This window comes from Cataglyphis hispanica, chromosome 21, assembly GCF_021464435.1.
Source record: "Cataglyphis hispanica isolate Lineage 1 chromosome 21, ULB_Chis1_1.0, whole genome shotgun sequence".
Classification (NCBI taxonomy): domain Eukaryota; kingdom Metazoa; phylum Arthropoda; class Insecta; order Hymenoptera; family Formicidae; genus Cataglyphis; species Cataglyphis hispanica.
In genome coordinates, this window is record NC_065974.1 from 2,473,467 (window position 1) to 2,499,866 (window position 26,400).

Consider the following 26,400-nt stretch of genomic DNA (forward strand, 5'->3'; position numbering starts at 1 on the left):
GATTGTTTGAATAGTTTAAACAAGAGATACTCATACTATAAAAGTTTTTATTTAAAAAAAATAGTTTTCTTTTTTAAAATTTATAAAATTATTTCATATTTATATACCTTCTTATTATTATCGGATATAAAATTCGATGCGTACAATAATAATTTTTGAAATATTAATTATTTTAAACGTTACTATAATTTGAATTTTATATTTGTGTGTTACAGACAACGTAGCCTCAAGACCAAATCTCCGCTGTTGCGCATCAGTGCCGGTGAGTGATAAATTTTAATTTACTTTGAGGTGACGGATCCGTAGATCTGTAGATGTAAATGTAGATTGTAGATTGTAAATAAATCCGTTGCCTCGAAATGGATGGGCTATATAATAAATGCAATCAAATAACTTTTAATAGATTTTTTAATATATAAAACACATTAGAAATATAATTTAAAATATAAATTAAAACAAAAATTGAAAAAATATAAAATATTTTTCTCAATAGAAATTTTATTTAATTTATTTAATGTAGAAGGCGCTAATAACTTTATTTCTTATATGAAATATTGATAATTATTGTGATGATGCGCCAATTTTGTCATAATTTTTCATAGCCCATCCACCTTTATTATCATAGCAATAAAAGCTTAGACAGTTTGTCACGCATCGTTTTAATATAATTTTATTTTAGTCAATCTAATGCCAAGTTATCAATCAAATTTAATCATTGTTTAAAGTAATAATCTTATTTAATCTTATAATAATATACAATATTTATAATAATATGTAATTCATATAAAAATAAATTAATAAAACATTTATGTGTCATATAATTTGAATAATTTGATTGAAAGTCAAATTATTCATATATCAAATTTTGTAATTTATTGAAACAATGCATGACAAACTGTTATGCCATAAATGAGCATAAAATTATGTACCCGGCGACAATAATTAGCCGGCAACGGAAGGAATTTTTTTCCTTCATTGACTTCTAATAGGGGGTCGAGGCTACATCTCTGGCTAGACGTAGCCAGAGTTAATTTAATATGGCCAGGATCAACGATAGGTAAGTCCAACTGGCCCAACGGAAGCAGCCTACGGTGCATTATATTAGGGCATTCTATTAGGGCACTCGAGTAGGGCACGCGAGTAGGGCACGCGGTTAGAGCACGCGGTTAGGGCACACGATTAGGGCACGCGATTAGGGCATGCATCTATTATAAAATAACATATAACTATTATAAAATTAGTTATATGTAATATAATATGTATTATCTGGTTTTTCCAAAATCAATTAAATCAAAATTATATATATATAATATTTAAATCGTCAAATACGCAGCCATGGCAGATTTTTATTAATATGAAGTAATGTACAGCGTAATATTGAAATAACCAATCAACATTGAGGAAAAGAAGCAACAATACTTGCGAGTATCGATTTAACATGTCTTTTTTAAGAGTGGAAACTAGTAAAATATAATGTAATTTATTAAGTATTTAACAAAATTGATTAAAATACTGAAGAATTTTTTGAAAAATACGGCAGGATAAAAAAGTTCATTTGAATTTTATTAATCAAGTATACAACTACAAGTTTGCATGAATCGTGTAAAAAAAAACAAAATACGAACAGTATACACACACATACACACATTCCATTAGTTAGAATCAGTCGCCGATTTCATATTAGACGAGATCTATTCACAATAAGACGCTGAAACGAATAATAGCTAAAGGCACGAATAAAATTTAATATTCTCTTAGCTTTATTTATAATTTAAAATTAAAATTTAAATATTACTATATATTTAATCGTAAAATTACGTTATTATTGTGTACTCGACAAAAAATATAAAGTTAGTTTCTCTTGGCCAAAAATATATCAAAACGTTCATTGATAATTAATTGATAATTATCTATATTAAAAAAAAATATCTATCTATAAAATACCACGTAAGTCACAGAACACCAGTATAAACAATTGAATGGATTTAAGTTAGCGTAAAACCAAATCGTTGCGTTATTTCCGGAGAATGAGTGGTCGCGACTGCAAGTAGAAGTGGTATGTCGGCTGCATCGAGATCAAGAGCACTGGTTAAGTTGTTAACATTGGCATCGCACACTTCCACGGACATCATCATCTCTGCCAATGCTTCGCTTCTCAACCATAATTCTCTCAGTTTAGCCTCCAGAATTGCTATACACTGAAACATCAGTTTAATTCAAAAGAATAATATATAAAAAAATACAAAAAGATATTTAATTAAATTAATAAAAAAGAGCTCACATGGGTAGGAGAATGATAATTTCGCCATACATAGGCGAAGGATTCCAGCATGTTCGACACTAAACGCGACATCCCGACCGGCAAAGGCGGACTTTGACAGGGCGTATTGTTCGATAAGATCCCGACGTGCCACGTGTCCAGGTCGGCCAGCACGCAGAATGCCTCCGCGACCGGTTGATCGATTGTGGGAAATCGAACGCTGGCCATAACTTCTTCCCGCATACGCGACCACCACTTTTCCTCAGGTTCAACCTCGACGTCTTCCTTCTCCGAAATCTTTTTTCTTTTTCTCCTCTTCTTCCTCTTGGTCACACCCTGTAGCACTAAGCCCCACGTGTAGCCTGTATCTAAGGTGTTAGTCTCATCATGAGTAATTTTATTTTGCACGAGAGTCTTCGTAAAATCCATTTCTCTGACTATATCTTTACTTGATGAAATCTTCCTTGACCTGCAACGGAGTCATCATAATAAAACATATAATTCCTCTTAACGAGATCATGAAATTAAAATAGAATGGTAGTCTATTGTACATAAAATATAAAAATTTTGATATTAGCCTTTATGGAGTTTAATTAATTTAATTCCTATTTGATTTTGTGACAAAAAAAAATTTAAATTAATATAAAAATTATATTTTTAATGGAAATTTTTATTAAAAATATACACTAACTGTGGCATCGGTAGCTCGACAACGCTATTGGCTTCCATTAAAGCCTCAAGACTGTTTGACCGCGATAATTTTATGCTTCTACCACCTTCGGAACTTCCGCACGTGCGCAATACTTCCGTCGCGTTTGTCGGTGTTTCCAACACTTGCTTGCTACCGTCGTAATCCTGCGAGGCAGCGTATCCCTGACCGTTGCACTTTAAACAGAAGCCAATGGATCTCGCGCCCATATCGGATGTGCCCGGTGGAGGCTGTATGCTCTTCGATGATTCGGGAAAGTTTCGCTGAATAATCTTTCTCAGCACGCCTTCCGGAAGTTGCGCGGATGTGCTCGGCACCCCTTTCGTAAAAGTGTAAGAACATTGACAGATGTTATCGAGCCGCGGTCTCGACGGTAACTTTGCGGATTTGTTTTCCCCTCCGAGAGTGAAAAAGACCTGCGATTCCTTGAACTCGTCGACAAAACCACGATCCATATTAAGCGGTAACTCGGGTCTGTTATAAAACATTTTTAGCGGATCCACATTGTTATCGAACGGATGCTGTTCAGCCTTTCCGGCCGCGAGATTCTCTTCGAGATCGCGCGCATCGAACTTCTTTTCGAGTAGCGGATACTCTGGATAATTTTGCGGTTGACATTCTCTTTTCGTAATATCCTCCTGAGATTCGATCTCGCTAACGATTATTTTTACCTTACTCGATGCATAATTTTTGTCGTTATCCTTAATCGATCGAGCGTTTTCCTCGCATGTCTCGGTCTTGTCATTTTCGCGTGACGAAAATTCCTTTGTCGGGAGCTTCGAGTCTATTGACGCCTCGGTTGACTTCGTCATGAGCGTGTCGAGGCCGGATTTTATGGTGCCGCTGCGCTTCAAGGGACTGACAGATCGAGAAATTCTCGGTCGTTCCACGGGATACTGCACGTTGCCGTCTCGAGGCGTGTTAATATCATTGGTACCGATGATATCGGACGAGCGTGTCGGTTTACGCGATGGCAAAACGCGCGACTGGCATTTACGAATCGCGGCATCTCGATCGTTGAGTGTCGGCCTTTTGTTAGCGAATAGATGCGGTCGTTTGCTATACGCCTGCTCCAAAAGATTCGTCGCCGTTTGCACGTCTTGCTGCGACGAACAACGGTATTCCCGACGTTTCTGTATCATCCCGCAACGAATAAAATAAGACAAAAACGACAAGACGGAATTAATCAGATCGCTCTTTCGAGGATCGCCCGCGACTACGGTATGTGCCACTTTCACGGGATTGCCTAACGCGCCGTAAAGATCGCCAAGTTGTGCCCAAAGCGGATTGCAAGAGTACCAGCTGCCCAATTTTTCGATCTAAAAATAAAGATAAGTCATCTGTCAATTAAATATTTCTTATTAGAGTTAATAATAATAAATTAAGATAATTAAAAGATATGTCTGTTTCTATTATCACAACTTTATAATACAGGTATTAACAAACAAGCATTATATTATTAATTTATTTAAATTTCCTTCATATAATTCTTAAGTCAATATATATAATTTTTATATTTAAATAATTCTTAAAATTATTCTTATAATCTATAATTTTCTTATTTACCGTTTGCCGATCACGTGGAGATAGTACGGTATATATCCAACCGAGATGATACGTTAATACAGCGGTTACTACGGTACTCAGGAAACTGAAAGACATTGAGATAAATATATGTTTATTAAATCCGAGAGAACTATGCTCTTGTATACTCACAAATTTGTCGATTTTGTATCGAGCTCGTCAAATAACTGGCACATCTGTTGTAAACTGCGATGTAAGATATTCGTGTTATCATATACTGTCACAGAATTGAGTAAAACGTCATGCCACAGCAAAGGTGTACGGGTATTAATGTCGACACTGACATTGAGAAGTATATGTAATAGCGAAATGACAAATCGAGACGTTGCTCTGCAAATTCTATCAGCCAGCTGTATCTTGCAGGGTGAACCGTTGATTTTGCTGGTCTCAATACAAAAATATCTTAAACGATCCAGCATTCCTTCTAAGAGAGCCATATGTTCCAAAAGACGCGCCTTTATCCGGCTGTAAAATATTTTTCATCTATTTATAATAATCCTTTGTCAAAAATCTTGATCTTTCAATCTTTTTTCTTCACAACTATGTACAAGTATCTTTAATTTTTATTGTTTGAACAAAAAATTTATATTTAAGATTATTATGTTTATATTTCAGGAACAGATGTTTTTTTTTGTGACTATATATATTTTTACATGGATCATATATAAATACATGCATGTAATTCAATACCTTTCGTGGCCCTCAGCCAATCGCACCAGCATCGTTAAACCTAGTCTGGTCTTGTGACGTTTCCCGTGTCCGTCACGTCCGTCGTTCCCATTTTCGCTCCAGTGCTGCATCCCGAAAGCATCGTCAGAATCCGATCGTCCGAGGGAAGTCGAGACCGCTCTCAACCATCTTCTGCGCAAGCTAGTGAGACTGCCGATGCCGGACGAGCTGTTACTCTCCAACGATTGCGAACCTGGATCAGCATCGCGTTACGACGTGAACATCGATTAGATTCATTGCCATCCCCGGCAATGAATCTAATCGTTTGACGTGAACTTACTACCCGTCCGCGGTGTTACGTCTATATCCCAACCGCTTCCGATACTCGAGCAAGTCGAATTCTTCCGCGGGCCCGCGTGCAATTCATTACCAGATAAGTTGCCGGAGCTCGGCCGAGAGTCTGCGATGGAAACCTAATCAGGATTTATTCTGATGCTATTTTTGATAACCCTTCCAACTATTTGTGACATTTTTATTCATCCAATTTTTGTCATTAAAAATTAAACAAATTAAATTATAAAAAAATAATAGATACCATGTAAGCACGACCATGATAGGATAAATGTTTTTTTAAAAATCCTTTTTTTTAAATTTTTTTCTAAAAATCTATTCTCCCCAAAGTATATTTATTAATTAAGAAGTTGACAGAAATAAGTATAGCTATAAAAAATATTTATAATAAGGTATTCTTATAAATATTTTTATATAAATATTTTTCATTAAATTTCGTTCATTATACAAAATATATCTAATTGAGAAGTTGAAAGGATTAATCTTTATAGTACTTTGTGTCTGAAATTATTAATTTGGAGCAAATGTAATAATAATATCGATATACTTACAAAAGGATCGCATACTACTGTTACTGGAAGCAGAATCTACATGCATTGATCGTCCTAGTCCTTCATCCGAAATTCTTTCACTATAAAATGATAAGTGAAGAGTAAAAAAAAAATCAGTAAAATGATAAATGAAAAGTCAATAAAAAGTCAATAAAATGATAAGTGAAAAGTCAATAAAAGCATTGAAAAAAATAATGGAAAATAATTTACTTTGTCTTGCAAATGTTATGTTCCGTTGCCGGAAAAATTTTTGTGCACATAATGCATGGCGGAGAATCCATCGAATGAACCTTCAAATTGTGAAAAAATAAATTAATAATTAAAACAAATAATTAAAATAAATATGCATTATGTTGTGGCAAGATAAATTAAAAAATAAAATTTTTTTATTGATCGATTTACCTTAAACGATGATCCTCTGTACGTCATCGCTACAGTACCGAATACCATTTCGCTTAATAAGTTCACATCATCTTCGACTATCTTATCTCGCTAAAAATTTTAGATGCTACTTTTCATTAACAATATTTAATTTTTACAGACTCGAGAGAGAAATGTGAGTGCCAAAAAAATATAATTTTCAATGAAAACATCTTATTTGATTAAATATATGTTGTGTAATATAAAAACAGAAAAAAAATTATTGTGCCGATTATTGTGTCGAGTATTATAAACAAAATATGTGAAACTCGTAATTACCTCGAAATCGCGAGTGGTTTCTATGTTAAGGGACGTCTCGCACTTTCCCTCATTGTTGTTTACCGCTGCGCACAAGGTTTCGCTTTTACTTCGGTGCTTCTGTACCGTCATTGAATCAAAGAGAAGTTTCCTACCGCGCCATTCGCATTCTCTAAATAGCAAAATCCGCACTTGATCCGCTCCAAGAAGCAACACAGAATCCCTATAAAACGCATCACATATAGAAGATTTTTTCATTCGCATGCCAGGTAGTTAAATTAATATGTGTATTTTACAAGTGCATAAATTAAATATATTATTATATTCCAATAATAATAAAAATATACTTTTATTCCTATATTGCGGAGAAAAATATCATTTCTTCGATAGAAAATCTTAAAACATATCCACACAATCAATTCATAAAAAAAAATATATATATAAAATATATTTTTTAATTCTATTATATGTATATAAATATAACACATTTTTATATTATTTTATATTATATATTTTTAAATATTATTAATTTATTAAGCATCCTGTATACGATAAATGTTATTAAAATTTGCATAACAATTATTAACAGCACCTTGATCCACATTAAACTGTAACGAAGAAAATGAAAAAGAAAATCAAAGAGTTTAATATTAAAAATCAATAATTATTGTATAGCATAAAAGTTTGCATATATAAAAGAGTCGTGATAAGACTCTCATGATATCTTTCTGGAAATGAATCAACGCGCGGTTGCTTTGATGTCGCGTAGGTAAAACAGCCGTAGATGCGAGTAAGCGAATGGAACAAAGTAATCACAGTGTGGAGTAGGTTAGGGAATCATCAATTTCTCTGAAATAATTTCGTGTTTTTAATCAGCTTTTTATTATTAATTCTTCACTGCAATTATCACTTTTATTTTTTTACCCGGGCAACATGTAAATGTATCTCTCGCGCTTTTTTTTTTTTTAATTCAACCTTCCTTCTTTTCTATCACTAATACAAAATGACAATACACAAATGATTGATGCGATAAGGCGTGAAATCATATCGTGATAATGGTAGATGCTGCGCGAATCATTCCGAAGAATTTATGAACATCGGCGATAAGGGACCGTGCTCCGAAATGGAGACGCGCGCGCACGATCTCTTTCTCACCTATCATTGTCAGCTGTTCGCGCACTGGACACTAGGCTTTCGACACTTTCGCGTAGATTACTCTTCTTCAGAGGCAGCAGCTTATCGAGCAACGGCATCATAAAGCCACGGCCCGCCGTCTATAGTTAGCCCGCATCGCTCATCAGACTCGTGTCCCCGCGGTCTATCATGTCACGCGGAACTGCACCATACATGTTCGCGGGAGTGTAAGTCTACTGTAAATAAAGTCACGTGCGGAGGAGTCATATGATTGCCGGAGATAATAGCACAGCTGAAATCGCTGTCGTTGACTGAAATGGCACGCTCGAGGTCGCAGCTTGACGCAAGCCAAGCGCTCCTTAAATCGCACTCATCCATGCCATTTTTTTTCCATATGCGATATGAATTTTTTCTCATCTGTCATGTATGAATGAAGTATTTTTATGATCTTTCTATGATGAGTTAAATTTTGCAAAAATTCGAAATATACCGATGGATGAGTTTTATTGGATCATTAGTAGATCCCGCAAGATGGAGACACCCGTTATATCGTGCAACAATGAGCGGTCGCTTCAAAGGCATGTTAGGTCTGCTGATATTGATATGCTTACATCGCACATTTAAGGGTCGATGATACCAGACGCCAGCTATTTTGGAGTATGATGTCAGAAGGAAAAATTCGTACAAATTTATGACTACATATAAGTGATTTCTCATCATAAAATTTGCTTTAGTTTTTGATATAATATAGAAATAAAAAAATATATATTTGTGCATCGCGCGTAATATATAATATAAAATATATATATGTAAAAATAATTTAAATACGTTTTTGAATTGTATATTATTTTATATATATATAATCTATATATCTATCTCCTTTAAATGTATCATAATTTGCATTTTACTATAGTTTAGTTGTAAATATTAATTATACGGTAAAATAATCAATTGCATAGAGAGACGATAATTTTGAAACAACTTTCGTTTTTATATAATTTCTCACAGAATTTACGACGTTGAAATGTACAAGTTATATATCGAGTCAATATGCATATCAAATAAAACGCGAAATACATTTGCAAAAGGCAGATCCAAAATCATGTTTGACATATAAACTTCAATCGATCCGCTTCATCGTTCGCGCCTCGTCGTAATGGAATGTTGTCGTCAATGTTTCTGCGCATCTTGCTGTCCAATACAAAGCGATGAATATACTCGGTATTTTCGACATTCGTACTAGACATTTCGAAAGCTTTCTTGATGTGGTTCTTGCTGAATGATGGCAAATAAATCGGAAACTCGACATTAAATTTCATTATTAGATCGCCCCTCTGCTTCGGATTTTCTAGGAAGGGCATTCCTTCGCCTAATATACGTTTCGTGTAATCCGGTCTGTGAGACGCAAAAGATGATTTAAATAAGACTTATTTAGCTTTCTTAATTGTAATTTTAATGAACAAAAAAAGGAAATTATTTAAAATCAAATAATGTATTGAGAGAAGCTAACATTGAGAAGATCTCTCTTATTGAGAAGATAAAATTGCTTTTAATAGATTAATTGCTCTCTATTTTTATATATAAAAAAAAAAAATATTTTATTCCAGATTATTTTTTTTATTTAAAGCAAATAAATTCAAAGAAAATTTATAAAAATAGCAGAACGTTGAACGGCAAACATGATACGGTTTTATAACGGGTTTTCGTACGCAACAATCGATGTTATCGGGATCCGAAGAGTTCTGTCGTCGACGGTGTTAAGCGTGATCACCGTTCCGGTCAGCGCCTCCCTTAGAAAGATATCGACCGTCATGTGCAAGTCCGAGCCCTCTCGCCGGAACGTTTCGTGAGGCCGATCCTCCGTGACGAAGATAACATCCGCTACGCTAACGTATCTTAGACTTAGTGAAGATATCATCCCTTGTTACGATTTATCTTTAACCCTTATTCCACGAAATTCGCATTGTCATGTGACGCGATTTGATTATCTTATATATTTCACCACAGATTGACGTAACCGTTACGCATTGCAAATTTTTTTATTAACTTAACTATGTCGACTAATAACGCTAGATTGATGATATGATTAATAAAAATTAAGATTTATCACACAACAAGAGTCAAATTAAATTTTCAAATATCTTCCAATATCTTCGAAAAAAATTCACTCGAGAATAAACTTTTATAAGTTACAGTCGCAAGTAAGAAATGATTGTACATCAACATCACTATTTAGAAAATTAGTAAAATTAAAAAAGAAAAAAAAAATATTTTTGTCCTTAAAATTTATATTAATTTATTTATTTTTATACATGAAAAATTATTTGCTCTTGTAATTAGAGTGGAATTTGGTGAAGAAAGAAAAAAAAGTTATCTCTTTTATTGTTGCAATTGTAATAATGCTCAAGCGACCGCACTTATAATCATAAACTCAAACTCAAGAACACAATGGAAGGACTTACCGGGTACCTTTGTGGGTCCCTGATCACCTTCTTCTGGAAATACTATTCTAGTACCCGACGGGATCCCCGGTTTAATAGGTATCGTCAAGATTTTTTTCATCGATACCGTTGTCGATTTATCGCTGCCGACTAAGACCAATTTTTGAATTTTCATTTTTTTTATTCCGCCGAAAAATATCTATGGCGAAACATTTTTTTGTTGTCTCAAATGCAATTATATTTATCTTCGCTTTTTTTTATATATATATTGTATTTATATGAAATTCAAGATTAAATTAATTTTTATTATCTTCTATAAAATTTTGAAACTTTGAATAATATGTGAATAGTGAAATAATTTGAAGAAAAAGCAATTTTTGTAAATAATTTGCAATATATATATATCTTTCTCTCTCAAAAAGCGTAAGAAAAAATAATCAGAGATATAACAAAGATCAGTTTTATACCTCCGAAAGAGTTAGAAATAAAGTTTTGATCCAGGGTTCGTCTTTTCGCTTAATACCTCGACCTTCGGGGAACTGGAGTAGAGGTTGAGGCTCGGTTAGAATGTGTAAGAGATTGACAAAGGGATTTTCAGCCACAAAAAATTCCCTGAAAATTTATAACTAACATTCATTTCTAAAATATGGAAAATTTTTTTTCTAGGGAACCAATAATTGTAGCTTAATTTTGAATATTCGATCTACTATGTGTGTGCGTGAGCATATAATAAACATATATTTCAAAAAATATTAATTCCGAGAAAAAGAGTATTGTAAAATATCACATTGGTTGTAAAGCCAATATTAAAAGCAAACATATAAATTCACGATTCAATTCAGAAAATTGCGGAAAATCAATGGCTTTCCATTTCACCTAAAGGTTTGCATCGGTTCCCCGTGATAGACATAAGGTTTCACAAATCCTTCTGGTCGCGACACACCATTTTTAAGACCGTCTTCACCGTATTGATCATACACAGTTCTTCTAAAAGGATCTGAGAGCACGTCGTACGCTTCAGCTGCTAAGGCGAAAATCGCCTCGGCACCTCTGTTCTTTTGCTGTGTTGGATTATATCGTACAGCACATCGTCGATATCTAAAAAAATAATCGTGCTATTTTGTCAATGTGATACATTTTTTACTGTTATATTTTTTCGTAAAATATATCATCACTATAATATTGTATATATATAAAATTCATATTATATATATATATATATATATATATGAATTTTATCGAAAAAAAAGAGAAATATTATTTAATATGTATCGTAAAAAAATCATATATATTATAAAGATATCACAGCTATTATTAATAAATAAAATAATAAATAAATAATATATATGTAATATACAATCAAGAATATAAGACGATTAATTGTTTTGTGTTCTTGTAAAAAAAAAATTACGCTTACGCTTCTTTAATTTCTATATCGTTACAGTTCCTTTCCAACGATAATACTTTGTAATAATCTATAGCATTATGATTACACATGCATTTATCAGGTGCTATATCCGTATCAAGATCTACATTTGAAACTGGAGAAACCATGTCGAGAAATGAGAGTGGCAAAGAATAATGCAAAAGAATCGAAAAATGACATTTGTACTTAATCGAGTCTTTTGTGGCCAGCGTCTTTTGTTCTCTTCGACATGGCAATTTATCAGAATCATTGGATGACAAAAAGATAAAAAATAAGACGATCGGAGCATCGTTACGTGTTTTCAACAAGCGACGCGGCGCCGACGACAACGGAAGAATGCCAGCATTCGTGTGTCATGTTTCGCCATTATCAGAAGATTCAAGAGTGCATTATTAAACACGCATAACAATACTCCAAATCGGTGCGACGTTTGAACCTCAGTGGCAAGTCTAAGCGACAAATTTTTATCGCTATGGAGACTCGCGAACGTGTCTTGAATTTCGCCGAAAAGGGTAAGTGCATAAAATTGAGTTAGCCTAAACATTTCATGACGCGACAATCGGCCGAAACGCGCATGTCGACTAAATGCACGTTGAATAATGCAAAACGCGTGAAATATTTTTCAAACAGTTTAAAGTGTAGATAAATTTCAAGATGTAATATTAAAGATCGAATAAAAAAATAAGAAGTTTAAAGAATATTTAAATATAAGTACAGAGATATAGTATAGAGATGATAATGGTATTAAATGTACCTTAAATAGAAGAAGTTTTAAAATTTGACGAATTTTTTTTTTCTCTTAAAAATGATTTTAAATAATATGCTCTATGCACAGATGAAATAAATGAGATCTGTGAAGAAAAACGATGCATCCGTGATCGCGGGAAGATCATTGTCGTGGTATCAGCGACGGAAACAAGACCATCAGTTTCTAGCGAGTATTTGGAGAGAAAGAAGGTCAATGGTGAGATTAGTCTTGTCGATGTTACCTCCTCCATGCATTCTATGCGGGAAAACGACGACGACGACGACGACGACAAGGAGAACGCGGAAGAAAAGCGTATTTCCGACGAGTCGAAGACATCGCGTGGCAACCGCGAGGCGGACAAGATTTTTCCGCAGCAACAGCAGCGGCAGCAGGTGAATCGATCGCCCAGACGCAAAAGCGCCGGCATCCCGACGTTGTTATGCATCGATGGCGGTGGGCTCACGGATGCGACGGCGGTTGAAGTTAAGCGCAAGATCCCGAGGCCAGCGAACGCCTTTATGCTCTTCGCCAATGAATGGCGACGAAAACTCGCCGCTGAGAATCCTCGAGAATCCAACAAAGATATCAGTGTCAGGCTAGTTCTTTTTTTTTTTTTTAAACAGAAATGTTTATTTCTCTTCAGTCTATTCTTCATCAGATAAAAAATTTCACAATTTTAAATCAATTTTAAATTTTGGAAAGCTCTTCCGTGATTTATTATACTATTTTTTTTGCAATATTTTTTTTTGAGATATAAAATTCGTGTGAGATTGTCTAAAAATTTTGAGATTATATTTTGAGAATAAAATGGTTTATTCTTTTTACTCTTTTAGATTAGGCATCTTCTGGAAAAATATGTCGAAGGACGTGAAAGAAAAGTATTTCGCACTGGCGCGTGAGGTAGACAGGGAGCATAAGAGGAAGTATCCTGGTACGTCCTGCGCCAATATCTTTCCTTAATCTCATTTACGCGTATCTGACGGATCGCGTCGAAATTTTCTGATTTACCTAAACGCGCATAATACGCTCTCCGCAAGTACGTATACAGATTCTCATTCTCGCGCATTCAACGGAATCTAATGCAAAGGATAAACGTGAATGATCCGCGGAGAAAAATATATGTCGATAAAAACACTCGGAATTTATTGCAGACTCTCGAGTCGATAGAATTAAAAAATCCTTGTTCGAATTAAAAAATCCTATTACTTTTACGCCGCGTGCAACGATGTGCCAAAGTGTCGGGCCACGCTCTAAAAATAGTCGGGCTGGATTAGATAATATCGATTGCCGGCGATAAGTCGGCTCGCATTATCAGCTGACGAAAAGCGAGAAGCCAGCTCGCGGCCGGCACTGACAATTCACTCCCAGTCATCTCCTTGATTTAAATCCATAAACTTGGTCCCATTAACATTACCCACAACGTCATTCATATTCTCTTCCTCTGAGAAAAAGAATATTATACATTTATATAAAAATATATATTTTTTTTCGACATTGCAACTCAAATATCAGATTTTTGTTAAAGTTTATATTAATCGCAGGGGTGGCGGAAAAGGAAAAAAAAAAGATCAAGAGGTGGGTTCGCGATTCTAGGTCGCCGAGGACGGCGACGACGAGCGTGAACGATTCTCGCGGGGCAAGAAGGGTGGACGCGGGGTAGATGCGAGTTTTGCGGGTCGAGGTACAGGGTGGCGAGCGGAGAGAAATATTCTCGGTTGAGTGACGCGGGGAGAACGCGCGGGTGGGAACGGCGGAGAGAGAGTACCGGAGGTATTGATTGCGACACGACTCTAGGAACCTGCCCGATACATGACCACACCGGCTTTCTCTCTATACTTCTACCTACCTACCTACCTATCTGACTATCTACACCCACCGAGGACGAAGCGAGTAAATGTAAGCGAGCGAAGGAGCGAGCGCGCGATTATGATTCGCGTATCCGACATCGCTATTGAGCGTTCGCGAGAGTAACGTCACATATTCATCCCCGTTCGATGCCGTCTAATCTTTGACTTGGGTCGATTCCGCATGCTCTTGCGATAATATACTTGCTTTTTTCAATATTTATGAAAATTGCAATAATTAGATAGATCTCTCGCCCCCGATATTTCCTAAATTAAAGTTTTATTCACCAGATTGCGGTTTTTTTCTCCTTTTGTGCGAGAGAAAGTTAAAAGTCTGTAAACACATGTGTATCAACTATATACATATATTTTTCATTTTTTCAAATTATTGTAAAATATTCTTTTTTAATAATCTTTCGGTATAAAAGGAACATAAAATTGTGGCGAGAAAGTAATTCGATTGACCAATTTTTTAAACCGATTATACAGTTGCGTCGCTCGAGGGATAGTAAAGATAGTTAACCCGTTAGATCGATATGTATTATTTTTGTCCGTGTCTCTCGCAGCCGATACTGTTGAGACGCGGATCCTTTGTTTCTTCGAGTAAACCGCAAATTGTCCTTTCACCAACGCAGATATTAACGAACCAACCGAATTTTTACAATTTTATTTTTTGCACAGCTCATTTCATATGCACGCGATATTTTATTAATCATAAAATTACTATTTCCTTCCCTTCACATAATTTTAATTTTCCAGAAAATAAAAAATTAAGCTTTATACAATTAAATAGATTCTAATTATGTAGGTTAATACACTACATAAATATATAGCCACAAAATTATTCTTATTTTGTCTTATTTTGACAATTATCAATATAAAAAGTACTAATTCTGATATATTTTTGCCAAATATATTTTACCAAGTAAAAAAATAAAATTAAAAGCAAAAGTATAATCACATCTTCTTCAATTGATTGCTTTTAATAATTTATAACTTTTTAATGTAAAAATCAAACTTCATTTTTCGCATCCTCTATTTTAAAGTTTTATCACATCCCAATCTTTTCGAAACGCTCGCTCGCAACAGGCACCGGCGCAATTTTCTCATCCTTGTTTTCATCCATCCACCGATAATGTAATCGATGCCAATTTCAGCCCGGGGGAGAGGCGGGTGTCCCGAGTGGTCAATTAAGATCACCGGGAAGCGGCGAGACCGCATCGATGCGTCCTGCGCCGTCGACCGGACATCGACGGACGCGTCGACCGAATTCACGTGCATCTGCGCGCGTACGAAACGCGGGGGTGGCGAAAGGGCCGGTGTGGGATTGGAGCGAGAGAGAAAAAGGGAGAGAGAGGAGGGAAGGCGGCAAGGGGATGGCTGGCGCGCAGTAGGTCGCGCCGAGAGAAGCCGTCAAAATGTCGAGGCCCCTGCATCCAGGCGGTTCAGCTGACGGTGGAGTGTTGCGGCGTATGCACCGGGCTGATCGTCGGTCATCGATCCACACCGACGTGGACGCCGATGCGAGAGAAAGAGAGAGAGAGAAAGATGGGGTAGGAGGGTGACAGGCGCGCGAAGAGAGGGAGGCTCGCCGATGCGTTCTCTCGGATCGTTCTCGATGCGCGCGTAGATCAGCGGAACGATGATAATGGGAGAATATTTAATCGACGCCGTGCGGCGACGCGATTAATCTCGGTCGTACGAAACGCGACGAAACGCGCCGTCGCGCCTACCGATGTGCGTAATTGCGCGGACGAGACAGAGATAAAGAGAGAGAGAGAGCAAGAGAGAAAATATCATGATCCTCATCAGATTAATAGAATATTGTCATAGACATAGGCAAGCGCGAGATAATTAGGGAAAGTAATTAGGGTATTGGGAAATTGCGCGGAATGGGTCGTGCATAGAGTTCCCCGACGATGCGACGTATATATCGAACGTCCGGAACGCATATTCGCCGAAGCGGATTGCTCGACTAATGCGATATAGACGAGCTGCTTCAGTCGAGGCGGCCGAGTTAATCCTCTTCGATCGCTCGACCGTTCTCCGGAACGATCCTCCGTACTCTGGTCGAAGCGACGCTCCCCTCGAATCCGACAACCGGCGAGCGAATGCGGGAGTGAGAGACGAATTATCGACTCGCGCGAGGCGAACGCCGTACTCCGTTTGCGGAACTGCGTCGATGCGAGAGCATTGCACGAGGGGCTCCGGCTTGAAGCCGTTGAAGAAGGCAACGACGGTAGAAGAGAAGAGGAGAATCCTGCCGGCACCCCCTCGTCTCTCTTTTCCACCACCACCCTCTCCTATCAGTGGCGGATTTAGAGTCTGGGAAACCCTGAGCGAAACAATATTATAACCGTCCCATAATATATATAATACATAAAATCTTTTTTTTTTTTAATTACATAATTATTCTAAAATTATTCAAAATGTTGCGTCACATTTACATTTATTATTCATCATTCACGAGATATATTTACAAAAAAAAATATATATATATATAATTATAAGTTTTTCAAAAGATGACTAAATGCACACGTGGAATAAAATTTGAAATTCCTCGGTAGTCGAGGTCCTAAATGGCCGTTTATCGATAAATCCGCCACTGTTTCCTCCACCTGCGACCCTCTCGCCCCCCCCCCTCCCCCTTTCCCGTCCCGCAACACCCCTCGATGCGACGCCCGCGAGAGGGTGGGGTGGGCACTCTCCACGCTCGTGCATCCCCTTTCGCACCACTCCGGCTCGTCGATGACGAAACGCACGTAAATTCGTCGCGGCGCCGCCGCCGCCACCACCGTCACCGGCCGCTGCCGCCGGGTGAAATCAGTGCGACCGAAGTGCACCGCGAGGGAAGAACGCGGGGTCTCCCGTGTGCGGCCCGCCGTTCCCGCTTGCGGCACGCGCGCGCGCGCGTCCGCCCGCCTGTTTCCGTTTTCCTCTCTCTCTCTCTCTCTCTCTCTCTCTCTCTCTCTGTCTGTCTCTGTCTCCGCGCGAGTGATAGCGGCACGACGTGACGTGACACAGACGGTGGGATGACAGACGAGTAAATAAATGGGTCGCCGTGCGCGCCCAAAAGCGAGAGCGTCGCACAATTATGCGAACGATTGTGCGAAACGCATCGAGAACCGCGATCTTTCGTTTATCGAAGTAAATAGACGCAAACGTGCGGAATCGTTGTGATAATAGCGTAGATAGATATTTATCGGAAGGGATAAAAAGAAACGATATATAATTAGGAAAGGAGAGAAGCGTACTTGGTAACTCGAAGATTGATTAGGATCCTTTGTAAAAGAGGAATTTAGAGAGAAAAGTATCGCGGAGAAATTAAACGGAAAAAGCTCGTCTCGAATCGACTGATCGATGTGCGTCGCGTGGACTAGGTCAAGTGATTAATTAACAGCGAGAGCAAATTAGAGCGGGCGTTAACGGAAAGACAAAGGCTTCCCGACAATTTTCACGTCCTCTCGTCATCAAGAGAATCGTCCAAAACAGATCATCAATTTTTTTTTCAAAAAAAAAAAAAAAAAAATCTATCAAATAAAATTTTGTTGCAAAAAGAAAAAAAGGGAAACGTTGAAACGAAAAGAACCTAATTCGTCTCGCGAGAAAACCGTGTCAACGAGGTGAAAGAAGGCCGTACTTGCTTGTCGGTGTAAAAGTGCGCAAGACGTGCAGCAGGTGCAACGGGAGCGCAGCTTCTGTCATCGATCTCGCCGCGTCTGCAGCGAGCATGGCGCGGCCCACCGGACACGCCGGATCGCGTCCGCGTGCGAACGCGCGACGATTTGACATCGCGCGCGCGGCGATCGACGGCGACCGCAGGATGACAGTTCGCGCAATCGTCGACGCGTATTGATTTTCGGCGAGTCGATCATCCCCGATGACTATGGTAATAACGATGACGACGATAATGTCGACGACGACGAGGAGGAAGTGGTCGGCGTCGACGGCGCCGGGTGATGGTACCGCGAACGCTGAATCTTCCCGGAATGCGGGAGGTCGATCGAACGTTGCCTCCCGACGCATCCTCCGACAGTTGCACGGCCCACCCACGTAAGCGTCCGGCGACCTCCGGCAGTGAGGGCGAAGAAGAGCGCGAGGGGTCCTCTCGAGACTCCGCGCTCGACACTCTGGAACATAAAGGCGAGAGGAACGCCGGTGCGCGTCGTCGTCCCGCGCGCGGGTGGTGTTTACATTCGCGAGAGGCGCGAGACCCGCGAAATATCGAGATATCGATCGCGCCTTCTCTCGCGGAGAGAACTCTTGTTTCTTTCCCGCGCGTTCACGGTGTGTTTGGACTTTGGAGAGACGCGCGAGGAGTGAATCCGAGGAAAAAAGTTTTCTCAATCGCGTCGATTGATGAGAGCGCGACGCGAAGATTCCAGCATTATTCAGGTGTACCGAGTGTTTACATCTGTGTTTACATCTCTGTAAGATGCGCATTCGTGAGATCGTGAAGATGCAATTTGACGAAGATTCGCGCAACACTCGTGTGCTTTAGCCAGACTTTAGTTACTGAAATATAAAAGAGAAATATATATACGTGCAAAATTAATATTGAAACTGATTGAGATGTTAAGCAGTCGCGAAATCCGACTGACTTTGATGACTCGCGTGCTGTCATAAAAAATATTAATAACAATATTAATAACAATTTTCGGGAAGATCGAGGGAAAATATTTTGAAGACGCTTTCATCGAACGAAGCGTCAAAGTTTGATGTGTGTTTATGTCACGATATATTGTAGTCGAGATCTCTTACGATGTTTACGCGCAACGAGAGAAACGTAGCCTAAGCGTGTCGTTGATAGACGAGATCTAGATCGATACGAGGAATCATAGTCGCGCAGAGATGGACTGCTGCAATTACATCGAGGCTTACGCGGCAGGTGGTCACTTTTACCAACAGCAACAGCAACAGCAACAGTACTTTTGTTACGACAATGGTAGCGCGATGTACGGCGGGTACGAAGCCGCGCCGATCTCTAATGCGATCGACATTAACGCTCGATACAACGGGACGATACCCTCCTCCACGTATCCGACAGGTAGATTACCGTAAACAAAATGCAAAATGTGGCAATGTAAATCGATCATTCACCATAATCTTTCTTTAAACATTTATATATATGTAATATGTAAGAAATAGATAATTATATTATTGATGGTCGATACTTGTTTTTAATTTCTTGATATTTATTTTTTTAAAATTGTTCCAAAAAAGTGGATATTTAAATGTACAGAAAGTTATCTATAAATATATATTTAAAAAAATATAAGATTAAAAAAATATTTGACTTTAAGATTAATTAAATTATTAAATGCTGAGAAAATTCAAAATTTTCTTAACTTCTTTATTAAAAAAAAAAAAATCTTAGAAAACTAAAAGACAATTCAATTCAATCTGTTATGCATATAAGATTTCAATATATGTATACATATCATAAAATTCGTCTTAAAAATATTAAAATTTTGATCTTTCTCAGTATCTTCTGAGATAGGTATTATTTCCTCTTTTCTGTATCATGTTGTAAATATTGAAAGACACACTACAAGAGACTTGCAGCATGACGTTTTCGTGTTAATAACGATCCCACGCACGTTTCCGCAGATTACGTGTATAACCCGAAGGAGGCGAGATTGCGAAAGGCTATGCGCGAGCAGACTCGCGAGCTGTCACGACGATCAATCCTGCAGAGCGCGATCGCGAACGCGAACGGACGCACGATCGGCGGTGGCGGCGCGTCCGGGGCGATCTCCGGCGATTTCCTAAACCAACATCATCGTTTCGATTGCGCTTCCGTGCCCATGGGTCCGAACGTGAGCCCTCATCAAGAGTCCTGGTACCAGACCGCGCATCGTGGTCTCAAGCCGGCGCATTCGCCGCGAATCGGCGACTGGTACGGGAACGTGTGCGGCGATCCGATCGAGAGGCTGCAAGCGATGGGCGTGATGCATCAGCAGCAGCGGGACCTCGACAAGCCCATCAAGGACCAGAGAAGCCAGGCGTTCGTCCCCAACGGCTATTCGCCGGATATCGCGGCTGCGGAGAGGGAGATTCGCCGGCAAGAATCCGCTGCGGAATACGCCGACTATGTCGACGGCCAGAAATGGCATCCTTATCAAGTAATAAATCGCTCGATATTTTTAACTTGTAAATATTTCGTTAATTTCGCAGATAAGAATTCTATTAATCGACTATTTTTTCTTGAAAGCTTTCGCTTCTTTTCGATTTAAACGATCTAGTTACTCATAAGTAAAGTGGACGCGTTTTTCAATTCTGCCGAGCACGTTCCAGTATAGTTTATGTAGCGAGATATGAATAGGCAGTTTTCTCGCTAGATTGTCACGTTTACGAAAATCGCCTGACCTGTCTGGTTGCAGAATAGCGCGAGCCCTCATTCACATCCGAGGACACCGCATCCGTCACCGCAAATGGGCGGCATTCTTCACCCGAATGTACAGAATACAAACGCGCATGGACACACGCATGGTCCATGGGGCCAATTTTGTCACGGCGTACTACCACGTAAGTCTTACGGCGTACGGCGATTTATTCTTTCGTGCTGCAATTGTAAAAAAAACGCGTAATTTTATCATTTAATTTATAGTTCTAATCACACAAGTATGTTTATATACAAAATAATTGTATTAAAAATATGAAATATTTTATATATGTTCTTTTTTATTATGCAATATTTTAGATGTCCCGATCATGGCTCACAATGCGGCGATTCGAGGTCCGCGACACGCAGTTTTCTTACGGGATCGTACGCCAACTAGGCACTGCGCATTTTCGGAAGATGCGTCGCAGATGGGTTACGCTCCGAGAAAATTAAACATGGATAGTATTCGCGCGTCTTATCCGTTACCGCAGCATCAGGTATAAAAATTGTTGCATCATTCCTTAGTAAACTGCATAAATAATTTTACATACAGCAAATAGAAATCATAAATTATCAAGATTGATCAAAAGTCATCTCTTTATGTCAATTTGACACATTTTTCCGAGAATCAATACGAAATAATCTATACAGATGCCAAGATTATTGGAATCAGCGGTGGATTCCGTCATAGACTCGACGACGACCATGAATCGACGCGAGGAAGACGACGGGACCAGATGGGAGCCAAATACCGTCACCGCCGGAGTGTCTCTCGACGAACTCGTGCCAACCTCTACGGTAGAATATTTTTAATATTGCATTCTCGTACAAACATCCGTTTTATCCACACATATTATTATAAAAAACGCTTTAAAAATACCAATTTTAGCCGCAGGAAAACGCAGTTTCTCGCGAGAAGGAGCAGCGCGAGTCCCGGCACTCGAGCGAGCGATTCGAGCCGAAGAGGAAGCCCGTTTCGAAGCAACCGCTTCCAGGTTTCCATCAAGCTTTCGGCTCCACGGAGATCGGCAGATTCTCCCGATCCGAGTTCTTCGTGAACATGGTGGGCGAGACCGGCGGCGGTGGCGGCGGAGATACCGGTGACGACGGCGGCGACGATGGGGATGTAAGTAAGGAACGTCCGCTGCTGGAGACGACGGGGAGCGCAGCCGCGGCGGCGGTCGCGGCCGCAGCGGCCGCGACGGCCGCGACGGCTGCCGCAGCGACGGCCGCTGCGGCCGTCGCAGCCACCACATCCGGAAAGATTCTCGACGTCGAAGATAATCAGGCGACGTACGCCGTCGGCGCGCCGTCGATCGGCGGCCCTTATTGCGGACAGCCGACGGCGCCGCGCTGGCACAGTCCACACGTAGGTGCTATAGGTAGCGAAATTTAAGCGAGTTCAGTCGCGGTGTCGCGTACCGTCTTCACGACACTTGTCGATGTCTCTTCGCTGTTGAAGGGCATCGAGAGGTACCGCAGATTTTTGAAGCAAATCGATAGAATTTTTTTTTTTTTTCAGTAAAATTGGAAGAATTATTATCATTTTTATCATTATTATCATTATTATCATTATAATTGGCGTTCCTGAATAATTAAGGTACTAACAAGTATCGTTGATACGGTACAAAATACCGCTACAGATCTACTCCAGTAGGAGGTTGTCCTTGTCTTTTCTTAGGCTAAAGCGGTTCCCGTAGCTTTTCGACGCGTGACAGATTGCGATGGGGTTAAATGGCGATATTACATTTCCAATAGGAATAAGTTACGAGTGTAACACTAGTAGTTTTGATGTGTAGCAGATTTCGATAACAGAGAAATGTGCCCATACTTTGTGTTACATATGCCAATTAATGAGATTCATCCAGAAAATGCAACCGCTATAATTTCAGCATGCATTTAAATTTTTACACTAAAAACACGCAAAAGCGATTTCTACGTTTATTCATAACGATTTTTCCGATAATTAATATAAGAACCATCTTTTAATATATTTCTAAGAGAAGAAATTGAGTTGGTCATCGTATCGGTTTCAATTCCTGGATTTATCTCCATGACGGAACCTTCGTCGAAAACCTATAACGCTGCTCGGAAAGGAAAAGCGGGACACGCGCGTCATGCGTAGCGAATGCAAGTGCATCGATTAGCGAAAGCTGTCGGGGATCGATGTTGGCGTACGAAACGTCCCGACAAACTGCGAACGTTCGTCGAGATTGTGCCTTCCAGAGGATCGGGGTCGCGTCGGGGAGTTCTCGTCGAGTTCTCTCGCCTTATCGAGAATCAAAGCAGAGCACGATATCACCGCGTCTCGTATGCCAAAAGGAAGATATAATCAAAATTAATCATGCCGAGATGATCCGTATTCGATCGGCATCTTCCATCACTGTTGTTAGATGCCGTCGACGTTCTATGCGTCGATGAGAGCGATTATACATATAAATATAAATATAAATATAAATATAAATATATAAATATATATATATATATATATATATATATATATATAAAATATACTCGTGTGTAATATGTGAAAAAACGAATACGCGCGACGAAGAGAGTAAGTTATTTAGTAGATTCTTTAGATGAGTACGTATTGCCGCACGGAGAAACGATCAAATAAAAGTGAAACACGCCTGCGAGCGTTGGAAGCCGGGAAGTCGACAGGTAAACGTTCTTCCGCTTCTGGAAAATAATTGTGAAGGGATAATGCACGTAGTTTGTATTAAGAATCTGCGTCTGAACGTCTTTTGACAGTTTCCTCTTTCGGCCGATCTGTCTTGAAATTAATTAGCATTTAATCATGATTAATTTAACATTTAAATATTATAGTATATATATATACTATAATATTGCTCGTTAAACTTAGGAAAATAATTAATGAGATTGGCAATTAAGAGATATCGTGTGTTATTACATTTAAACGCGATTTTTTTTAAGCTTATGCTTATATTTATTTCTTGTAATGTCAATTTTGACTCTATTTTGTTTAATGATTCTAATAAAGTTTATTGACGTTTTGCCGGCAGATTATTAATACGCGCTAATATCTATAACTTGCGTCTAGTCTACTGACCAGTTAATTCGCGATAAATTCGTGCCGGATACCCTGTACCTATGATGGGACCAAATTACGAGAAGCTTTTATGTCGCGTTCACCGTCGCGCTTACGTCCTACGATGTATGGTCGCGTAAAAGGAACTTCCCTCATTCTGTTCGCGTGATCGCTCGCGAGTGAAAAAAAAAAAATCGCAAAACTTTCCGCTTCGAGAAACGTGGAATATATTCTGCAGAATAAAATGTGACACACATATGAAAGTATATTAATATAATTGAAAATATATTCCACTTCTCGCAACGGAGAATAAACATAATCACGCCTTACAAAAACATATTTAGACAATTGTCCGATCAAAGCGTGCATGAATATCATAACGAAAAAGATGACGTTATATCCGTAGGACGGAGAGATTGAAGTAATCTGAACTAGATATTGATAGTATTTGACGTCGTAAAGAAATCGTCTTCTTGGCTCGACTGTGCGTATTGAAAGATGCAAGTAACCTTTACGAATAAGGGGTGCTGTTTAATTAATCAGAAGATCGTAAATGTACACTGTGTGATGCGCAATATGATAAGCAACGGTAGCTAAAAAGAGATAAAACAAACCGACCTATAACAGACCTACAACGTTTTATTCGAAATAGGTAACCACAAATGTCAAGTTTTTCTGATGCTGAAAATATTAACGAGAATATATTAACGCGCATGCTCTTTCAAAATAAAATTAAAAAATACAAAATTGAATTGGCATTTGCGGTTCTAATCGTCCTGTGATACGAGATGAAGATTCATCTCATCGCAAAATGTATGCTTTACTCTCATTCGATTCCGGACGATCGCGAGCAGTATGAAAAGAATAAACGGATGTCTATGCGACAGTAAAGAAGATAAAATGAAACAATCTTATTCTCACTAATCTTATTTTTCCCAGTTGATTCCAGAAGCCTACTTGACGACCCCCTTGCTGTTTCCCTTTCCATCGACATCCCACAATATTCTAGGAACCAACGCCCTTCACGGTATTACAGAAAATGGACAACTAGTATCGCGCATTTTACCTAACGAGTGTTGCTGGTTTGCACAAAATGGGCATGCCGTAACTAAAATACCCAACAGTTTAGTGGTAAGAACATTGATTTCGGGATTATCTTAAAAAAAAAAAAGTGAAATTACAATTGATTATATTTTTTATTCTGATATTTATTTGAATATTGTAAAAAAAATTTTGAAAAGTAATTTAATTGATCCAGCCATGAATTATACAGACCTATGCAACTTTATTGGATTATTCTAATGATTCGAACGAAAGGAAGTGGATCCGACAGAAGGCGACAATCGCACATCCGATGGAATTTCCGATATTACTCGGTAATCAAAGTATGGATTGCGAAAGAATTATTAGCGATCATGCGCGACGAAATTATATCATCAACGGAGATGAAATTAGGGATCACGATATTCGTCGAGAACAAGGAAGCGAGGCTGTCAATCTGAAGATTGATCGGGATCAGAATTCACCCCTTGGCTCGAGCTTGCTCGAATCTAAGAAGTCTGAGAAAAAGAATTGAACTGCATTAGTTGATATTCTCGTTGCTATAGTTAATCGCAGCGACTTTTTTTTAATATTTAAGAATTTTATTAATCAAATAATTAATTAGTTGACATAATGATTTATGCAAATATAATCTCTAGAAAGTCTCTTGTTTTTAAATTGCCCTCTTATTTTTCGTACGAATTTACAATATCTTTAATAAATTCATTCGCGATAACACATAATAATAAATAACTTTAACTGTTACAAATTTCTAAAAATTTCGTGCATTACATCTTATCATTGATCTTTAAATATGTTATAATTACTATAAATTGATCGATGGATTTTTAACTGATAAAACTCAAGGAAAACATCATAAAGTGAGATCTTTGTGGAAGATGATGATATCTCCTTGCCGATAAACGCCGTTTCTGATGTTCGAAGTGCACAAATTCCGCTTAGAATATTCGCTGAGTAGTACAGTCTGTAAATAGACGAATACAAAAGGAAAGGCGAGTTCGGCACGGTTTATCAAAGCGATCGTAACCACGGCGGCGTGGTCTCTCAAACGCGATAAACGAGTTGTCGAAGAGAAAAAGACCTTCCGACTTGTGTCCGGGGACTGGACCTAGCGGCAGGTAGCAGTAATCAAAAATACCTGTATCGTAAACTACGCCTCTGCAGTGTTGCAGGCTGCACATATAGAAGTTGTCTGAGGTAAAAATTTTTATGACAGCCACCGTGTAACCGACACGACGAATGTGAATCTATTCTTGCGAAAATATCTCAATTTCGAATCATATAACAATCGAAATGAGACAGGATGCGCGTTCTAATTGCAATACATTATATTAAAAATTATATTATAAAAGATAAAAAAAAATGGAGTCTTTGATAAAATAAAAACTATAATTTTAGATATAAAAAAGTTAGATTTTGAAGAAAAATAGAACACTAAATATATTAATACAAATTACAAGTAAAAAAATTACGATAATTATGAAAACAAAAATATAACGTCATCTC

At 38.4% G+C, this 26,400-nt stretch overlaps 4 protein-coding genes across 7 annotated transcripts; 2 read left to right on the top strand and 2 right to left on the bottom strand.

Annotated features, from left to right (window-relative positions):
- Positions 1-1,542: 1,542 nt before the first annotated feature.
- LOC126857351 (folliculin-interacting protein 2) lies at positions 1,543-8,345 on the bottom strand. Of its 4 annotated transcripts, XM_050606691.1 has the most exons (12): positions 7,958-8,345; positions 6,824-7,025; positions 6,527-6,616; positions 6,335-6,414; positions 6,125-6,204; positions 5,563-5,682; positions 5,244-5,475; positions 4,686-5,018; positions 4,536-4,620; positions 2,952-4,288; positions 2,282-2,729; positions 1,543-2,198 (listed from the first exon to the last, which is right to left on the bottom strand). In XM_050606691.1, the coding sequence occupies exons 1-12, from the start codon at positions 8,056-8,058 to the stop codon at positions 1,986-1,988; spliced, it is 3,321 nt and encodes a 1,106-aa protein (XP_050462648.1). In that variant the 5' UTR covers positions 8,059-8,345; the 3' UTR covers positions 1,543-1,985. The 4 variants fall into 4 exon arrangements, with proteins under 4 accessions (XP_050462648.1, XP_050462649.1, XP_050462650.1 ...); XM_050606692.1 differs by lacking the exon at positions 5,563-5,682; XM_050606693.1 differs by lacking the exon at positions 7,958-8,345 and having other exon boundaries at positions 6,527-6,632; positions 6,824-6,959.
- A 611-nt stretch (positions 8,346-8,956) lies between these two features.
- On the bottom strand, positions 8,957-11,931 carry LOC126857492 (dnaJ homolog subfamily B member 13-like). Its single transcript, XM_050606955.1, has 6 exons — positions 11,795-11,931; positions 11,254-11,475; positions 10,845-10,989; positions 10,399-10,576; positions 9,646-9,817; positions 8,957-9,331 (listed from the first exon to the last, which is right to left on the bottom strand). The coding sequence occupies exons 1-6, from the start codon at positions 11,929-11,931 to the stop codon at positions 9,037-9,039; spliced, it is 1,149 nt and encodes a 382-aa protein (XP_050462912.1). The 3' UTR covers positions 8,957-9,036.
- Positions 11,932-12,003: 72 nt separating this feature from the next.
- Positions 12,004-13,213, top strand: LOC126857493 (uncharacterized). Its single transcript, XM_050606956.1, has 2 exons — positions 12,004-12,315; positions 12,639-13,213. The coding sequence occupies exons 1-2, from the start codon at positions 12,276-12,278 to the stop codon at positions 13,211-13,213; spliced, it is 615 nt and encodes a 204-aa protein (XP_050462913.1). The 5' UTR covers positions 12,004-12,275.
- Positions 13,214-17,233: 4,020 nt separating this feature from the next.
- On the top strand, positions 17,234-24,746 carry LOC126857352 (uncharacterized). Its single transcript, XM_050606695.1, has 6 exons — positions 17,234-19,442; positions 20,006-20,520; positions 20,779-20,923; positions 21,099-21,277; positions 21,432-21,578; positions 21,670-24,746. Exons 1-6 carry the CDS (start codon positions 19,247-19,249, stop codon positions 22,174-22,176), a joined length of 1,689 nt encoding a protein of 562 aa, XP_050462652.1. The 5' UTR covers positions 17,234-19,246; the 3' UTR covers positions 22,177-24,746.
- Positions 24,747-26,400: the final 1,654 nt, after the last annotated feature.